The following is an 18,097-nucleotide window of genomic DNA, read 5'->3' on the forward strand; positions in this document are numbered from 1 at the left end:
TATCATGACTCATATTGTATTGCATGTCGTCGAAAAATTGGACATGAATGTATTCCTGGAGTCATTTATCAATATTCATTACTGACAATGACAGCATGATTGTAACATGGCCATCCGATGATGTAGAGAATACAATTTCCAAACTGCCCCCGAAACCTTAGTATGACCTCAAATTGTAAACAGTCACGTTTCCAAAAACTACCATTTGTAGAACGCTGACTGCTGATGAATCAACAAGTCAGATGAATATAATACACAGGAGATGTGGCCATTTTTACAAAGCAGTCATTTGGTGATTCACTTCCTTTGTATACTTAAAAGAAACTGGAGGAAAGATTAAGAACGTAGGTAAAGGAATAATTATAGCTTTAATCATATGACATCTTTCTAAACAAAATGATAAGGTGCCGAAAATGTGGTTAACACCATCAACACGGCAAAATATGCTGTAGGCTGTACGCATGTTCACCAAAGTACAGAATAGAAAAGAAAAGAAAATGTCTTTAAGTTCTAGGTCAACGTCGGAATTGTGCGCAAGAGAAACTTTCTTCTCCCTAAAGGTTACGAACTCAGCAAAACAGAGACCTCATATTTGTTTCAGATTACATTTCATAACAGCAATTTGCTTGCTCAATTCACCCAAAAAAAAAAAAAAAGGTTTCTGAGGAAGTTCCTCTCATGATCTTTTTTTCTGAGAACGTATTTAAGGGGAGTTTGCAACGTTCAAACTATTAGCAAGACTCTAATGTAGCCTCACTTCACTCCTCCCCCTCAAGTCTCTGACCAAAGCCACGCCCCTCACATACGTGCACGAGATGTACATTGTACGAACATGCACGTAAATAAGGAAGTTTGCTCGTGTGACTTATTCATGACCAAGTGTTGCGAAACACTAAGCGCTTTGCTTTCTTGAACGGTGTAAAATATGCGCAGCAGACGGCGTAACTTTGCACCAGAGGCAGGTTAGACCGGTGTTGGTAATTCTCTCTAATGGGCGAGAGTGGGCGAGCTGCGTCACTGTTGGAGCGTTTAAAGTCAACATCACTCACCGCCAATCAAAGCGACTCCTTTAATTCCTTTTAAATGTGGCGCACTCGCACTCTCATGGCAACATAGCATCATTCTCTGTGCGTAGGTGAACCATGCGTAATCGCAGCGATTCATGCGTGAGTGGAGCTTTGTCGCAGTTGTGGCCACGATGTGGCAACAAAGTGACCCGTATTAAATGCAGAATAACTGCTGCAGACATAAATACGTCTGCGAACCTCGATATCCGTCCGCCCGTGCCCCGATCAAAGTGACCAAAATCACGTTATACCAGCGATCCACCCGACCTCGGACTTCAACGTGGTATGAGCAGCAAACCGGTCTGCCTAATTTAGCAAATGCGCGCAGCGAGCTTTGCCCTTGCACAAAAAATTAGGATCTGCTCACATTTGTGCTCTGGCGCCGTCTAGGGAAACAGAGGACTAAATGTTTCCAGTTAATGATGTATTTTTTGGAACGTACAGTCAATTACAAATCCAAAAGATATTTTATTATTTATTCTCTTGTGCTGTATTTACATTCCTTATTTTTAACCTTTTGAACTGCTTTGATGGTCTTGAATCTATTTTGTATTTATAAAACGTGAAAAATATAAACATACGCATTGAAATCCATCACATTAGCAGTTGCAGCAGTAAACGTGACGCGCAAGAAGGTGGAAAACATGCAATGCATGCAAAGCACATCGGACCTGCAACATGTCACGGGCAAAACACTTGCGGGATAAACGTTCACAACCGCAATGTTTAAAATGAGCGGTGACGTATTCAAGAGTTCCCATTCAATTTGTGCATCACATGCATATGAGTCACACACATGCAGTAGATTTAGAGGCAGAGCACCAACACACCATAGCCTACAGTAATACATATAAACCAATATGTCAGGTTTGTTTCCAAAATAAGATAAAAGCCCCGTTTCAAAATGACTCATTTTACAATCAAAACCTTTGGAAAATATCACTTGAATCGCAAAATATACTGTGTATATATAGTCTAGGTCAACATAGTCATTTTAATTCAGACCAACTCAATAGGAAGTTACTTGAAATCAGCAAAAATGGGTTGGAGGAAAAACGTGTGACTCACCGCTTAAAATGACTTTGTTTATCAACCGCGCCAACGCACAAATTTACACGGCAAAACGGTGAGTGCAAAAATGCAAACTTAGGTTTCACGTGAACCGATTACTTAATGACACATCGCTACTTTTGTTATCACATGCTTGAAGCATCCATTTCCTACATCCCTTGACCTCATTCAGGCATGCTTGAATACAAATGTATTCATCTTTAAGTGAAGATGTGTCATAAAAATGTGGTATTTACCATTTTGGGGTTACATTTAACAGTCAATCTAAAAAATTGTGACATTGAATACTACCAATTTCCTTTCCGATCCGACACGGAGTAAAATCTGAGATACCAATACGAAAGCAATACTTTTTGCAACTACACCTAATGTGTCTGTTAAATTGGGGGGAAAAAAGAGTGTATTTCAAATCATTGCTTCATAAAGATTACAAGACATCAGGGTCATTTATTTATTTATTTAGCTTTTATTTCAAACCTGAAAGTATACTGACGAAGCAGTTTTTGGTACTGGGCCACACAGATATATTAAAAAGTAATATTAATCTGGTAGCAACAGTGCTAAGTACAACTTAAAGCACAGTGTCTTCCTCTTTACCTGGATATTTCCTGCCAGAACCACCGACCACACGACACTGTGCTTTCCTCCTCTATCCGTGACTCTGCCTCATCATCAAGGCCTCGTATTCTGTCTTGTGGTTTGACCCGAGATGCTTTACAACGTTTGTTGATTTGCCACAATTTCTGACCGTTTTACCGCAAGAATCTCAAACAGCATCTTGGCTATTTGGTCACATGGCACCTCTGGTACTGCCACAGTACCAATGTATAGAGACAAAGTGAAACTGAGTGAATGAACAGCATGACATGCTGCTGCGCTCATGCATTGCGCACTTACACAAGCGGAAGAAAAAGTTCCCTCCAATTACGTATGCTTTAGACAAGAAGTCTATAGTTTGTTCCAGTTAATGATATACTGTACATTAGAACTCAAATGGCTGAAGTATCAATATTTTGTTTTGAGAATCGCTCGCAGAGGACAAAAATCTGGCATCGGAGGTATCAATATTTCAGCATCCATCTGCATATCTCCTAAAAAAAGCTCATGATCCAAGGCATACCACATCATGTGATGCTACTGCATCGGCATGTATAATACTTTGGCTGCTAATTGAATGTGAAAGCCATATTGCGCTCATGTTCAAATGCTGCTTAACTGGTACTGACAGCAAATATCCTTTATAAGCGAATCAAGACTTTTTCAAGGCAGATCAATGACAAAGTCAGCGTTTGCCTGAGCTCAATACAATGAATCATCCTTTTCACTTACTGAAGACAAAATGACTGGAACAGAAACACCCACAAATAAGCACCAAATGAATTGAAAAGAGTGAAAACCTAACAAAGGAGTTCCAGGGAGGAGATGACTAACATTGGCATCTAAGTTTACATTTATTGTTGTATTTACAATTAGTGCACTCTGGCCAAATACCATTGAGCCGCTGACAATGGATTTTCATTCTTCGATGGTATCATATTTTTAGAGACCTCTCCATGTTAGATGACTAAAAATCAATAATATTTTGAATGTTTCACTTCAGATTCATTGTGGCGCTGTATGAATAAAAATCTTTGTCATTGCCCATTGTTTTTATGGACCTATCGGTGTATGATAGAAAGGTTCTGGAACAACTCATAAAAAACAACCTAGATTATTTGAACATTTACATTTAAATCAGACATTAAAATTGTCTTTCTGTTTTTTCTGATGATTCTATCAAAACATTATTTCATATTTTTTAGACCAATGCACGACAATTTGCCTCATTTGCCCTTTTGTCAAACTCTCCATGTACATTTCTTGGATTTTGCAATGTATTGATTTTTTTTTTTTTTTTTTTTTCTTAACAAACTTAATTTTTTTTCGGGACTATTTTGAGAGCACACCGTGCTGCCCCCTGTTACTGTTAGTGACAATGTTTAACTAGTTATAACTTGTACTTCATGTGTGACCCAAGTGTCAGCAAGTTTTTCTTTTAACATTTACTTGACCCTGACTGACACAGGGTGTGTGTTGTACAACAGTGGTATGACTTCCAATACCTCTTCAAAATACCAAAATTACCCAATAATGATGGCTAGATGGACAAGGGACACAGGGGACAAGGACAGGACATCCCATAGAGTACAAAATGAAAGGAAAACACAGAGCATGTGTGTTTGCTTCCTTTCCAATACAATATAAGTTTGATGGTTGAGTGCAGTCTATTGTGGATCCTGGTCAACCTCCTGATTTGTTTACATTTCATGGATTAAGTTGTTTAAGGGTCAAATTGATTATAACATCTTCATTAACTGTACAGGCTATGCTTTAAATAACATTTTAGCTTCCTCAACCTTTACACAATTTTAAAAAGATGTTATCTACTGTAATCAAAACACAACAAAGCACTATAAAATAATCAAACTATTTAGAGAACATCAGCTAGACAGTGGCTAGTGCTAGCAACTCATGTTAGCAGTTGACCGCTTTGAATGTCTGATTAACTTACTTCACGGAACTTGCAGTGTACACAAATGTTCATCTTCTCTTCTGACGTTCTTTTGACATTCCTTCTTCAAGACTGCTCTTCCTTTTGGCATTACTGTTGCAAAAAAAGCCATAAAAGTCTTATTAGAAAAGCAAAAGAAGCACTCATTTCATGGGTGGCTGAATTGAGCATTGCATTAGGCGACTTGCAAACTTTTCGGCATAAAATATTAACAAAAGACAAATGTCAAGTGTGAAAATCCACAGCTTCATCAAAATCCATCCATCCATTATCGATACCGCTCATCCTCACAAGGGTCGGGAGCGTGCTGGAGCCTATCCCAGCCGTTTTCGGGCAGTAGGCGGGGGACACCCTGAATTGGTTGCCAGCCAATCGCAGGGCACACAGAGACAAACATCCGCACTCACAATCACACCTAGGGGCAATTTAGAGAGTCCAGTCAACTTACCATGCATGTTTTTGGAATGTGGGAGGAAACCGGAGCACCCGGAGAAAACCCACGCAGGCATGGGAAGAACATGCAAACTCCACACAGGGAGGCCGGGATCGAACCCACAACCTCTGAACTGTGAGGCGGACGTGCTAACCAGTCGCCCGCTTCATCAAAATAATTACCCAAAATCAGTACGAGAGGAATAATAGAGTTATTGCATTCTTCAGAATTGATTTGGGCAACTGACTGACAATTAATTTATGTTAAATAGAGTAATTTATTGTGAACCACTTCATATAGCAGCCAAGGTCAAGTCAGTTTAAAATGTCATTGTACAAAGGTACACAATTTTCAGCTTACGCTAACACGACTTCTTGTAATGTTGAAATCTAGGGACACCCCAGATTTCCCCCCATGACAATTCAAGATGAAACCCATTCGCACAGATGGGAGGAGTAGCCCATATGTAATGTATGAGTCTGGGGGGGAACTTTCCCACACGTTTTAAGCATTTTTTTTCATTCCCACCCAGTCCAAATTTGCCTATATAATAAGAAAGAGATTCCTCCAAAAATAAGCAGCCACATCACTTCCACCGCGTCTCTCGAACCACTGAAAAGCCAAGAAGTATCCAGCATCATGAGCACCATATGTCTCTCGGTCCTCCTATTGTTCTTGAGCGCGCAGTTTCTCCTCAGCAAAGTGCGTTGCACTCCCACGTGCAACAACCAATGTTGTCGCTTCGTGGAGAGCTTCCCCAGCAGGCTTCGGAGGCTGCGACAAGACTACGTGCAGATCAGGGATTTTTTCGTGAGTAGCTATGAGACGTCGATGCATGTGCAGTACACTCCGGAGAGACTGTCCGTGAAGGCAGAATCATACAGACTAACCCCCGCAAACTCTGCCTACTCTGACACGTTTTTTTGTTTTTTTTTTGGTTTGTTTTTTTTTTGGACACAGGAAGCAAACGATGACCTGGACACTGCGCTGCTAGACCAGACTATCGAGGACTCTTTTAAAGTAAGTTTCTCTCTTTTCTCACAAGTGCGTCGCGGCTGCATACATCTGGGTTTGGTGCAAACAACAACAACAACAACAACAACAACTACAACAATTTCTGTTTTCCGATCAGACGCCATTTGCCTGCTACGCCATGAACAGCATTCTGGACTTTTACCTGGCCACGGTTCTGCCCGCAGCCATCGCCGGGGTGTCGGAGGACACCACGGAATTGAAACCTTATGTGCAGTCCATCCAGCTGATCTTTGATGAGCTCAAGAGAGATGTCACCAAATGTGTGAGTACAGCAGTTAACGTGCACAGATTAAGGAGGCATCTTTTAAGCGTCGTTATGCGCGTCCAGTGCGCACTATTTTTCTGGTGGTTATCAGAGATGGCGAAAGTACTCACATTGCGTACTTGACAGAAGTAGGTCAAAAATGGCTTACAGTAGGTAAACAAGTATACAAGTACTGATTAAATCCCTGTACTTAAGTAAAAGTGCAGACTCTGAAATGTACATAAGTACATGCGTTAAAAAAAACATTTTTACTGTCGATGATCTGTATCGATAACTTGGCAAATTCAAATTAAAACAGCACACAAGATAGTTGTTCTCTAAACTTGTGTAGTGCTGCACTGTCAAGAAGGGAAATATAATGACGTGTTCCTAAAGCTTCCCTACAGTTGAGTATTGACTAGCAAAAAAAATGATAATTAGCTAATGATAGCAACTGAAAACATAATACACTAAACATATATCTGTTTTTGAATAGATGGGGATGTAAAAAAAAAAAAAACCGATTTGTTTTCAAGCAGGCACAAGACACATTTTCCAGGAATCATTCTTGGAACTGACAACATCACAAATTCTCTTAAATAAGACCATGGATGGGGAATATATTGCTTCTCTGAATCTGTTGTATCACCAAGTCAATGCCCCCTAGTTTATTTTCCCTATTGATCCACCGTATAAGACCCCAAGATCTCATTCAAACAAGTTCTCTCTGTTGACGTTGAATCTCTCTAGAGGTTTTTTAACGACGTGTTGTCATACACAGAGTTTGAAAAAAGTAATGTACTTATTTTGAAAAAGTAAAACACTTTAGTACAGATAACTGTTTTCAAATGTAGGGAGTAATAGTAAAAAGTGGCCCAAAAATAAAGCTACAGATACCTGAAAAATCTGTTTAAATACAGTAACAAAGTACATTTGTACGTACCTACTTCCCAGCATGATAAAAAAGGAATCTTTTTTTTATAGCTTGATCAGCGGATAGATGAATACATGTAATATTTACCAACAATGCACGGTACATGTTAGCCTATATGATACTGGTTGTGCATGTACTGCATATTATGTTGAAAATGTATTTTACATGGAGGCAAGATGAGCTTTCTTAACACCCAGTGGAGATTAGGTTGCATTAATGTATAGTGCATTGTGTGTTGTCAGTGAGAAATAAAATCTGCTATTGTGTGCAGCGGATTTAATGATAATGCTAGAAAGTAATTGAGATTTGGATACATAAACAGAGCTGGATGAAGACAGCGAGAGACACCTGGGCTACGTTTTCTGCGGGGGTGGGGTCTTTACAAATATTGTAAATGTGGCCATTGACCGTTTTCTCTCATGCAATGTACATTTAAATCCAAATATGTTTTCACGGCCATTTGTAGGCCCAAAAGCATATGCCTTTGGCCCTATGCTTAGGTCTTGATCCAAGTTTCTGCTTTCAAAGGTAAACGTCATAAAGCATGTGTTTAGATGACTGCCTTAAGCACAGCATCATCAAAACTCCCGACCTAATTGTGGGATAAATCCCCAGTACTCCATCAGATGAGGCACATGCATGAGCATGACAACCCAAAAAAAAAAAGGAAGAGGTCACTCGTCTGGCTCACTGCAAGTAGCGTGGCGTGACGCATTAAAAAAAGAAGCGGCAAATTATGTGCATCATCCCGATCTTACAAAAGAGGAAGTCAAACGGAGGGCATGCTTGTAGGAGTCTGCAGACGTGTTAAAAAACACACTTTCTCTGTTCTTCATGTAGAGGAAATACTTTGCCTGCCAGAAGCAGTTTGACATCATCAGACTGAATACGACGTACAACCAGGTGAGTTTTCCTGCATTGCGGAAATTTCCCGCATGAATGCAGTTTTCGTTTTTACTAAAGCCAGTCCTGTGTTTTTGTCCTCAGATGGAGAACAAAGGCATGTACAAGGCCATGGGCGAGCTGGACGTGCTCTTTAACTATATCGAAAAATATCTGGCTTCGAAACGTCTCAGGAACCACAACTTGCCCATGTAAAAACCTCGCTGACCCTCATCACTGTGAACCTGCTCATCTCAGGAAGAAGGGATGGATGTATACATTCCATTTATATTTTTTTACCAATTGTGTGAGTGGCATGAGTCTGCTGGACTTATGGACAACACTGTATTTATTGTTTTTAATGTACTTTTCTATTTATTGTCAATTTGTACCAAATAAAGGATTTGCCAAGATGTATAGCTTCACTGGATATTTTGTTTATGTATGAGGACAGAGTGACTAAGTACATCACACCCTGCACTACTAAAGTTCTACATGTTAAGTGTAAACCCAACCTGCTGATGCACTAACCTCAAACGTGACCTATATCCTCCACTTACCAGCAGCAGCATCGCCGCTTTTATTTAAACTTACTGTAAGTGGAACTATATAGCATGTGCATATGTAATGCCACTTACGCAGGGTTACATTGGTTTTTTTGGGGGGGGTTTTTTCAAAAGAACCTAATTTGCCCTTATGATTGGTTTGAAGACTGAAACCAAGATGCCTCATAAGGTTTTATTTTCCTAGGTTATTTCTCAAATTAATTAAAGTGGACCAAATGTACAATGACTAGGTAATTTTGTGCTGCCGAGTCCAAAAATGATATCCGTTTCTTTGAAATTGCTCTAGTTTTTGAGATATCGATAGTTTTGACAATTAATTGGTTGATAGTGTGCGTTGACAGTTTACGGCTCATACTTTGATCTTTACTGAAAGCAATGTTTGTTTACTGCTAATATTGGCTGATTTTCAGAATTTTTGCTTGATTTCCACATGATTTGTATATAGAAGGCGATAACGATTGCTGCCTTTCACGATATCTCATCAAAAATGAAAGAATAATGTAAGGACATGCTTGGAAAAAGAGATACAGCCTCGTCAAATATGTAACATAAAGAGAATACCAATGGCATAACTCGGGTATTATTAGCACTTTTTTTCAAACAGAAATATGGAATATCTGGAAAACTAAAGACAATTCAGAAAAAAACAATGTCCGTTTTGAATTCAGTGACATCTAAATACTCTAAAACCATTGACATTTTTTGGGGACCAAAATGTGAGTTGACTAGGCACTCTCTTAACATCATGTAAAACGAATACAGTGCTGACAGTGTCAATCAAAATGGAGTATTGCTACTGCTGCTGAGGGTGATTATTTTGATCATTTGTGAAAGGGGTGCCACACCCGCTGATCTTGAATCCGGATCATTTTGAGCCAGTGCTGCTTCTGTTTGCCCAACAAGTGAAGCGTTTCCTCTGATCCAGAATAAAAAAAGAAAAAAACGCTGACCGTGCCCACGTCTTACATCACACCTCACCACACACTTTGATGCGTGGTATTGAGTTAGGCTTGTTGGATTATGTTACAATGAAAATGTTTAATGTTGCACCACAACTCAACTGACAGAAAGCCCACGTTTTGGTGGTTGTGTCTCTCTTCACAAATCTTTCATTGGCAACTGCCGTCTCGTTCTTGTCAGAGCTTGTGCTGCTAATTGTAGAACCTGCCCCTCACCACATTGCGGCCGCGTAGGCAAACGCAAAATTGCATTTCCATCCATTTGAATGATTTACGCTAACAAGCTTTGCACACGAGTGCCTGTAAAGTTCCTGATCTGACTCAGACCTGTGCATTGAAACCACTTTAAGACGTTTCATCAGACACGCAAGTCATTCTAGGGCCAGCAGCATGGTGCTTGCAATGAGAGCCCGGTACCTTCTGAAGGGATATCAATGAGTGTGAACTCAAAATATCTGCTTTATTAATGAGCGTCACTTTGTACACATTTGCATCCAAATGCACAGACCAAGAACATGCTTATGACGTTGAAGCTCACATCCACTTGTGCAATGACTGGCTGCTTTAGTTCACACCACCATTGTGACGCCATTGTCAATCAACTTTGAAGAACCACCTAGGACACAGTGTTCTCCTTGTTATTATTAGTATGGCGTGACTTGTGATTTCTAATACTGTCAGCTGAAACTGTAACCACGTGATTGTGAGTGCAAATGGTTGTCTGTCTCTATATGTGCCCTGTGATTGACTGGTGATCAATCCAGGGTGTAGTCTGCCTTTCGCTCTAAGTCAACTGAAATAGGCTCCAGTTCCCCATGACACTCAAGCGGAGAAGCAGTACAGAAACCAGACGGATGGATGAACTGAAACACGAGAATAACTATTTCTTTTGTACCAGAGTCTCTTTTTTTTTTTAATATTCATTGCAGGTGCGATTATGTATTGGCTCCTTGTTTCTGTTTTGTTTATTCAAGCAGCCTTGTAACTTCTACTGTAAGGCAACAGCAGAATTACTCTACCTCATATCAGAATACTTATCCTGTATCTCGCGCCAAAATGATTCAGTTACAATATATGTAGCACTTCTAATACATGGATAGGCCAACACAGTGAATATAAAGTCTACACCCCCTTGTTCACACGCCAGGATTTTGTGACATAAAAAAAAAAAAAAAAAAAAGAGGCTGAGATCATTTCAAAACTTTTTCCACCATTCAGGTAAAGACCTACAACCTGTGCAACACAATTAAAAAACAAAAATCTTTTCAAGACGGTTAGTAAAAACAACTGAAATAAAGTGGTTGCACAAGTGTGCACACCCTCGTAAAAATGGGAGGTGGTTGTGTTCAGAATTGACCAATCACATTCAAACTCATGTTCAATGGAAGTGAGCACATACCTGCCATCATTAAAAGTGCCTCTGATCAACCCTTAATAAATCTCAAATGTTCTAGGAGGCTTTTTCTGACTTTTTAATTTTTTGCTTTCTAGCAGAAGTCAACCCAAACATATTTTTTTCAAGAATATGTTCTATGCAGGCCCACTAGTTGAAACAAGGCATTCTGATTAATATTGAGTTTGTGGAATATGAGTTAAGCAGCAAAATCCACCTGTTTTTAGCCATCTCAGGGGGCGGCCATTTTGTCACTTCTGTCAACTGAATGTGATGTCACAGATGCTCAGGGCTCAAGTAACGACCAATCATGGCTCAGCTTCAGAAAACAGGTGAGACGCGATCGGTCATTACCTGAGCCCTGAGAAACCGTGATGTCATTTTCAGTCGACAGAAGTGACAAAATGGCCGCCCCCAGACATGGCTAAAAACGAGTGGATTAACTCTTATTCCACAAACGCAATATTTATAAAAATGACTTGTTTCAACTAGTGGGCCTGCATAGAACATAGTCTTGAAAAAATATGTTTGGGTTGACTTCCACCTTAAGATTTTGTGCTTATACTGACTAATATTTAAAACAGTTTAAGGCCCCAGTTCTATCTGAAGAAAAAATGCCCCAAAAGCACAATGCTGCCACCACCGTCTTTCACTGGAGGTGTGGTGTTCTTTTGGTTATGAGCTGTGTTGGATTTGCACCAGATACACTTTTTCATGTTTATATCACAGCTTCCATAAATGAAGTGTATTGGTTAAAAAGAAATTCTGTAATAGTTAACAAACCAGTATGTAGAAGTTCTTGAGCTAAAATGATGTGAAAAAATACGTATTTATGATTGTTATCCATGAACTTTCAAATTGCCTGTTTCGCACTATGGTCTGCTATTGAATGTTAAAGTGTGGTAAAGTGTGGTGACAATCAACATAGATTGTGTCAAATAAAGCTGTGAAAGTGGCAGTGGTGACTGTGATGAGACAGAGAGCAGCAGTTGATGGATGCACGATAAAACCTCCGTATGAGGTTTCTTGGGAAACGATTTGCCACCTGTCTGCGCTCGTTGTACTCAAGCACGAATGGCTGACGCAAACCGCACTCCTCCCATTTGCATATTAAAAATTAGTAAGACATAGACTAGAATAGTGCTCTCGAGCTTGAACAGTTAGAAAACGAAAACACTTGTCTTGCAGTATTTCTCTTTCTGTGTTTCCGCAAACAGCGGTATGCACTCTGACAAGAGTTAGACAGTAGATGGCTATCAATGATCGCTGGGACTCCACACAAAGCCAAAGAGCATTCCGGAATGTCTTCCCTGAACTGGCTTCTTGTGTCTCATAAACGGGATGACAACAGATGAAAGGACTCTTGTGCCATCCATCCATCAAGGTTCATGTAAATGGGTCGTGTAGTTATTGCACAATCCTGGCAACTACCTAACAACATAATTTTAAAAAGATGGCGACCAAGACAATACATTTCAGCCATTGGTGAAGGTAATTCATAGATGATGTCAACCATACAGGAAAGATGACCATGCCGTGACGAACCAGAATTTTTCAGTATATTAAGTACAGCATGACTCACTTCTCTTTGGTAACTTATAGTGTGTAAAAATCCAGAGGCTTCACTGCTTCCTGACAATGCAAATGACTATGCATGACATCATCTGAGAAAATGGTCATTGTCAATAGATTATAATTAAAATGTAAGTGCACCCTTCAATAGTGCATGTGTTCAAAAGTCGACAATGAACTTTGTTATAAACAGTAGAAACGCAGACTTGGTACGGTATTTATATGGTGTGGAATGGCACGGCATAGCATGGTACGCTAAGTTTGTTACGATTAAAGTTGGATTTTAGTTATTTGTCCAGGTATTTGTAGATTTGAGGGTGTCAAATCTTTATACCCTTGCTATGTGATGAGTTTTCCATGTTCGCAAAGTATCATTGCAGGTTAATGCAGGTTCAGATTCACTGTTTAAGTCAAGTCAAATTCATTTCTATAGCCCTTAATCACAGGAAAGTCTCAGAGGGCTTCACATATACACCAGATCATATACACGACATTCCCTGATTTTAACCCCCCAGGAGGGCAAGGAAAAACCAAAAACAAAAAACCATCTGGGGAAAAGTGAGAAACCTTGAGAAGGTACCACAGATGGGGGAATCCCCCCTTGTTTAAATGATGTATGAATTAACTGTGGTGAACAAATGTCCTGTGCCAAACAACACTGTGAATCAGGAGTCGTGCAGAGTTCACGGAATGCCAAAGTAACATATTAAAAAATAACAAAGACATACTGTCTGAGTTTCTGAGTATAATGCTCAAATGTGACTCGGAAGCTTACTTCAGAAATTCGAAATGTCAACAATCATGATCCAGATTACGTGAAATATGGTAGCAAAACAACGTCTCACTACTTGGTCTACTTGGCCGCTTCCTGTATGAGCGGCTGTGAATCGGTCGAATGAAAAGCACCACGGCGCGCGCCACTCCAAATAACATGGCAAACACAAAGATGCGTCGCTAGCTCACTGGCCACGTGAAAGCCTCGTCATTTGGGCTCATTCAAACATAGTTTAGAGCCGGACATGAGCCATCACAACAGATCTAAAAATAGAATGATAGACATTTTTGAAAACCACACCACCATCCTTTGGAAATGGTCATCTGTGAAAACAGACGGCATGCATGTCAGGTGGCCATTGCAGTCGTTTCCAACCCGGTGTACAATATAACCATAACTTCACGTTGCTTCTTTTTTTTTTTTTTTTCACGGCTGCCCTTGAGACTCGACAGAACACCTTCATTGTTTTTTTAACTTTCACTTTTATGATTGTAGATATTTTTTAACCGGTGTGTTGAATGGCATATCTCAATCTTTCCACATGGTATATTTCTGCTCCTCTATTGAGAGCCTTTCTAGTTTGACTACATGTGCATGAACATATTCAGAACGGTATGCCAACTAAGGGCGTACCGTGTTTGAAATGTGGTCTCAAAGGTTTTAGGTAAGAATCACAAGAGGTTGGAGCTTTTACTTGATCCGCGGTTTACCACAGAATCAGAATTAGAATCATCTTTATTGGCCAAGTATGTAAAAACATACAAGGAATCCCAACGCAATAATAAATTCATAAGAGCAATTACAGTACTAGGTAATGGAATTTCTGGAGAAATTGCAAGTGGAGGCTGAGAAGGTGAATGAAAAAATGTGGAATGACATTGCATGACATGGAATGATATACAATGACTTGGAATGAGCAGGACATGTCAAAGTTGGAAGAAAAAAAAGCAGCAAGTAGAGGGGTAAAAAGACCAAAAATATGACATTTCTAGCTTTTAGTATGGAATTTAGAAAAATAAAATATAGTGGTAGGAATAAGCTCAACCTATTGAAGTTGGAATGGTTTGAAACAGTCAAAACATTTAGAAAATACAAGAAAAATACAAAAACAAACATACATTTTGGATTTCATTTTGAAATTTTGACAAAAGAATTGCTGCAGGGATAAGCTGAATAATTTAAAGTTTGAACGCTTTAAATCAGCCCCAAAATTTAGAAACTATATTTTGAAATGTAGGGAAAAAATGCATAAAATGTAGAAATTAGAAAAGAAACATTTTAAAAATCGTAACTTTGGGCTTTTTGTTTTGACATTTTGAAAATAAATTGTGGTGATTGTGGCGCCCCTTGGGGCAACTCTTGAGGCCCCTATTTAGCCCCAATACCCTCAGCTGACAGGCATGCATGGATGGGATTTTGGGGGTTTTGAGGCCTTAGCAACTGACGACAAAGACGTGTTTGAAATTCAGGTGGAACACACACAGACAAACACCATGTTGTCTAATGTCCCATTTGACTCAATTCCGCCACATTTGCTTTACGACATCGATGTGTATATTCCCGGAGCAACCTTTAAAAACCTTTTTGTCACATATCGAGTCTGAGTGCCGCATGTCACACAGACAATAAAAATCCCAGAGCAAAAAATTGATGACATCACTTACTGAGTCACGTCTGTTACATGAATAGAGGAGTTTTGGGAAGCATTAAAAAAAAAAAAAATTTAAAAATCTTTTTTGATAATCTTTTTTTTTTTTTTCTTTTCTTTTTGCACTTTAAGAAACACATCTACAGACATGACTCAGTCGTATGGTTGGAAATTGGCAGGTTTGGGATTTTTTTCTGAGATGGCACACTCGTGACAAAATATGGCTTTAAACACGAGTGGATGTTGGAATACACATTTTTCCGTCCTAAAGCAAGCAAGGCATATATCTTGCTATATTTAGAACTGAAAGTGTTAAAAAAAAGTAAATGTAGTGGGTGCGCACAAAACATTAATGTAAGAAACTTTTGACTTGACTCTACATTAAGGCTACCATAATTTTTGCCCAGGCCTGTTTCTTGGGTTTGTTTTTAAAAAAATAATTCAGTTGAACCACAATTCAAAAGCAACGACTGATTTTTACTGGTTAACTTTCATTGCATGTTTAATTTTTTACTTTTGTCCGATTCAAATTATTCATGTAACTACTGTGTTTTTTTTCTTTCATTAACAGAAGGGTAGCAACAATTTTGTCCACACTACACTGATATTTAGCTTCTTTTGTCTTTGTTAGCATATTTGGCGTTGGAGTAATCCAAAAGTAAATGAAAACAATCAAGTTACATTAATATGATTGTACAATACTTGGTTTACTTTCATAACTACATTTTTAACAGGTAACTAATAACTGTTGAATTATTTATTTATTTTTTTATGTAACCTCTCAACTCTGGTCATGACCTGCACATATGTGTGACCCACTCCTACTTGGGTATTGATTAAAAGTGTAATAATACAGAAATACAAATATTAATTTAGTGCTTAAACCTCATAATGGATGAATTGCTTTTTACAATTATATTATTAGTGATATAATAAACAAATTGTATCATAAAGGCATTCTTATCTTATCTTATTGTTTTCAAGGCTTTTTACAATGGTAGTTGAGAATGTGACTTTTTTATTGTCCAAAACATCCTGTTTTGCATGCATGTTAATACACATCACGGTCATGTGTAGTTAACATTCAAATAGACAGACTGATGAAGACTTACATCAAATGATGACATCATGACCTGCATGTTTGGATCTTCAATTTGAAGGCTGGCTGATGACGTCAGTGGGCTTTTTCATCAGATAAGTTGGCACACAGATCCGCTCCGTTGACGGCCGCCAAAAAAAGAAGCGCTATCCGTGCCAACAGTCATGTTTTTGTCACGATTACAGCAGTGAAAGGGAAACGGGCAGCTCAGTAACGTGCCTCGTAAATCCTAAAAGTACCGGTAGGTGCTGTTTCCAAAGCCAGTAAAACAACAATTCCGTTTGTTTGATGTCTGCTGCCACATCAGACGCGGGATTCATGATTTGGCACAATCCAGAAGTAGTGAGGAAAAGATCTGGATCACTGTTAACTGGGGTTATTACAGTACGCAAGTTAACTCGGGGAGGCACGGTGGTCGACTGGTTAGCATGTCCACCTCGCAGTTAAGATAGGATAGGTCATGGGTTCGATTCCGGCCCCGGCCTTCCTGTGTGGAGTTTGCATGTTCTCCCCGTGCCTGCGTGGGCTTTTCCCGGGTACTCCGGTCTCCTCCCACATTCCAAAAACATGCATGGTAGGTTGATTGATCACTCCAAATTGCCAGTTCAGGGTGTGCCCCGTCTGCTGCCCGATGGCAGCTGGGATAGGCTCCAGCGCGCCCAAGTCCCTTGTGAGGATAAGCAGTTTGGGAAATGGATGGATGGAAGTTACCTCAGAAACAAGGGAAAAGTCTGGATATAAATTTGAAGGAGTCACTGACCTTTTTGCTACTTTTCGGGTGCTGATCAGTTGATACTGTAGTGTATTTTCTTCCAAGGAGCAGCTGGGTCAGTCGATGCGTCTGTCCGGAGCAGACGTAAGGCCAGGCTGGTTGATGATGAAGAACTTCTCAGACAATTCAGTTGATTGGCAATAAGATTTTACTACGACCAATACAGTTGATGCCAAACAAAGTTGCTCTCTGAGTTGCCGCGCGCGCACGTGCACGCCCCTTCTCGTGTCCTCCTTCTTATAGGGAACAGGATAAATATTCAACCTTGGTAACCACATATGCATTGGTTACGCCGAATGGTTAATTTCTTTGTCTGTTTCCCGCCTGAATAACTTCAAGAAGAGAAAGGTACCATATGGCACGAGGCGCCACAAAGTCTGCTTCAACTTGCACCCCCCAAAAATTGATTACCTTGAGAACGATCAGTTTACGACAGGGAGGCCCTAGGGCTGCTTCCACGCATGTTCACTTCCTGAGCGCCCCTGGCTCTCCCCCTGAAGAACTAGTGTCCTATTGACCCCCCAGGTCTACGGGAGATGTCTCCCCTGAGCTAAGAGCATTCCAGTGGTTTGATGGCAATACCTCCCAACCAAACTATAGGGGCATTCCAGCTATAACTGTATAATTCTATCTTAAAATATACTTCAATACACACCAGTTTGGTCCACATTTCTGAAATAACAAATCGGCTGATATTACCTTTCATGATGTTATTTTTAATCATCCATCCATTTTCTTCCACTCACCCGTGCGGCCACTTCGTCATTTTCTTCCAGGGGGACCCAGAGGCATTCCCAATCCAGTCAGGACGACGTTCCAACGAAGTCATCCCCGGGGCCTCCCCATGTTGAGACATGCCTTGGAACACTTCACCAGGAAGGAGCCCAAGACGCATCCTAACCAGATGCACTAGTTACCTCATCTTGCTCCTCTTGATGCGGAGGAGTAGCGGCTCGACCCTCAGCCCCTCCCTGATGACAGAGCTTCTATCGGTTCCTTCAGTCACAACCCACAGCTCATTAAGCCTAGGTGAGGGTGCTGAAATAGAATATAGAGAGCTTCGCCTTTTGGCTCAGCTCCTTCTTCACCATGACCG

The 18,097-nt window shown here is 40.0% G+C and overlaps 2 protein-coding genes across 6 annotated transcripts in view; one reads left to right on the plus strand and one right to left on the minus strand.

Annotated features, from left to right (window-relative positions):
* fmoda (fibromodulin a) overlaps nt 1-6,674 on the minus strand; it is a 49,130-nt gene extending 42,456 nt beyond the window's left edge. For 2 of the 5 annotated variants that reach the window (XM_086040295.1, XM_086040289.1), the window contains exons 1-2: nt 6,300-6,670; nt 4,690-4,782 (exon numbers count right to left, since the gene is read on the minus strand). Coding sequence is in view for 1 of the 5 variants with exons in the window: in XM_086040288.1 (XP_085896414.1) it covers nt 4,690-4,722 (33 nt within the window). In the remaining 4 variants the exon portion in view is untranslated. Of the gene's footprint in view, nt 1-4,689; nt 4,783-6,299 lie in introns of those variants that run through there. The other 3 variants (XM_086040288.1, XM_086040293.1, XM_086040290.1) reach the window with 3 other exon arrangements.
* il10 (interleukin 10) lies at nt 5,619-8,630 on the plus strand. The gene is made up of 5 exons (XM_086040296.1): nt 5,619-5,932; nt 6,083-6,142; nt 6,255-6,419; nt 8,176-8,238; nt 8,323-8,630. The coding sequence occupies exons 1-5, from the start codon at nt 5,762-5,764 to the stop codon at nt 8,431-8,433; spliced, it is 570 nt and encodes a 189-aa protein (XP_085896422.1). The 5' UTR covers nt 5,619-5,761; the 3' UTR covers nt 8,434-8,630.
* The last annotated feature ends 9,467 nt before the right edge of the window (nt 8,631-18,097 follow it).

Source organism: Filicampus tigris, chromosome 9 (genome assembly GCF_054856515.1).
Source record: "Filicampus tigris isolate MCC_2025a chromosome 9, RoL_Ftig_1.0, whole genome shotgun sequence".
NCBI classification, from domain to species: Eukaryota; Metazoa; Chordata; class Actinopteri; order Syngnathiformes; family Syngnathidae; genus Filicampus; species Filicampus tigris.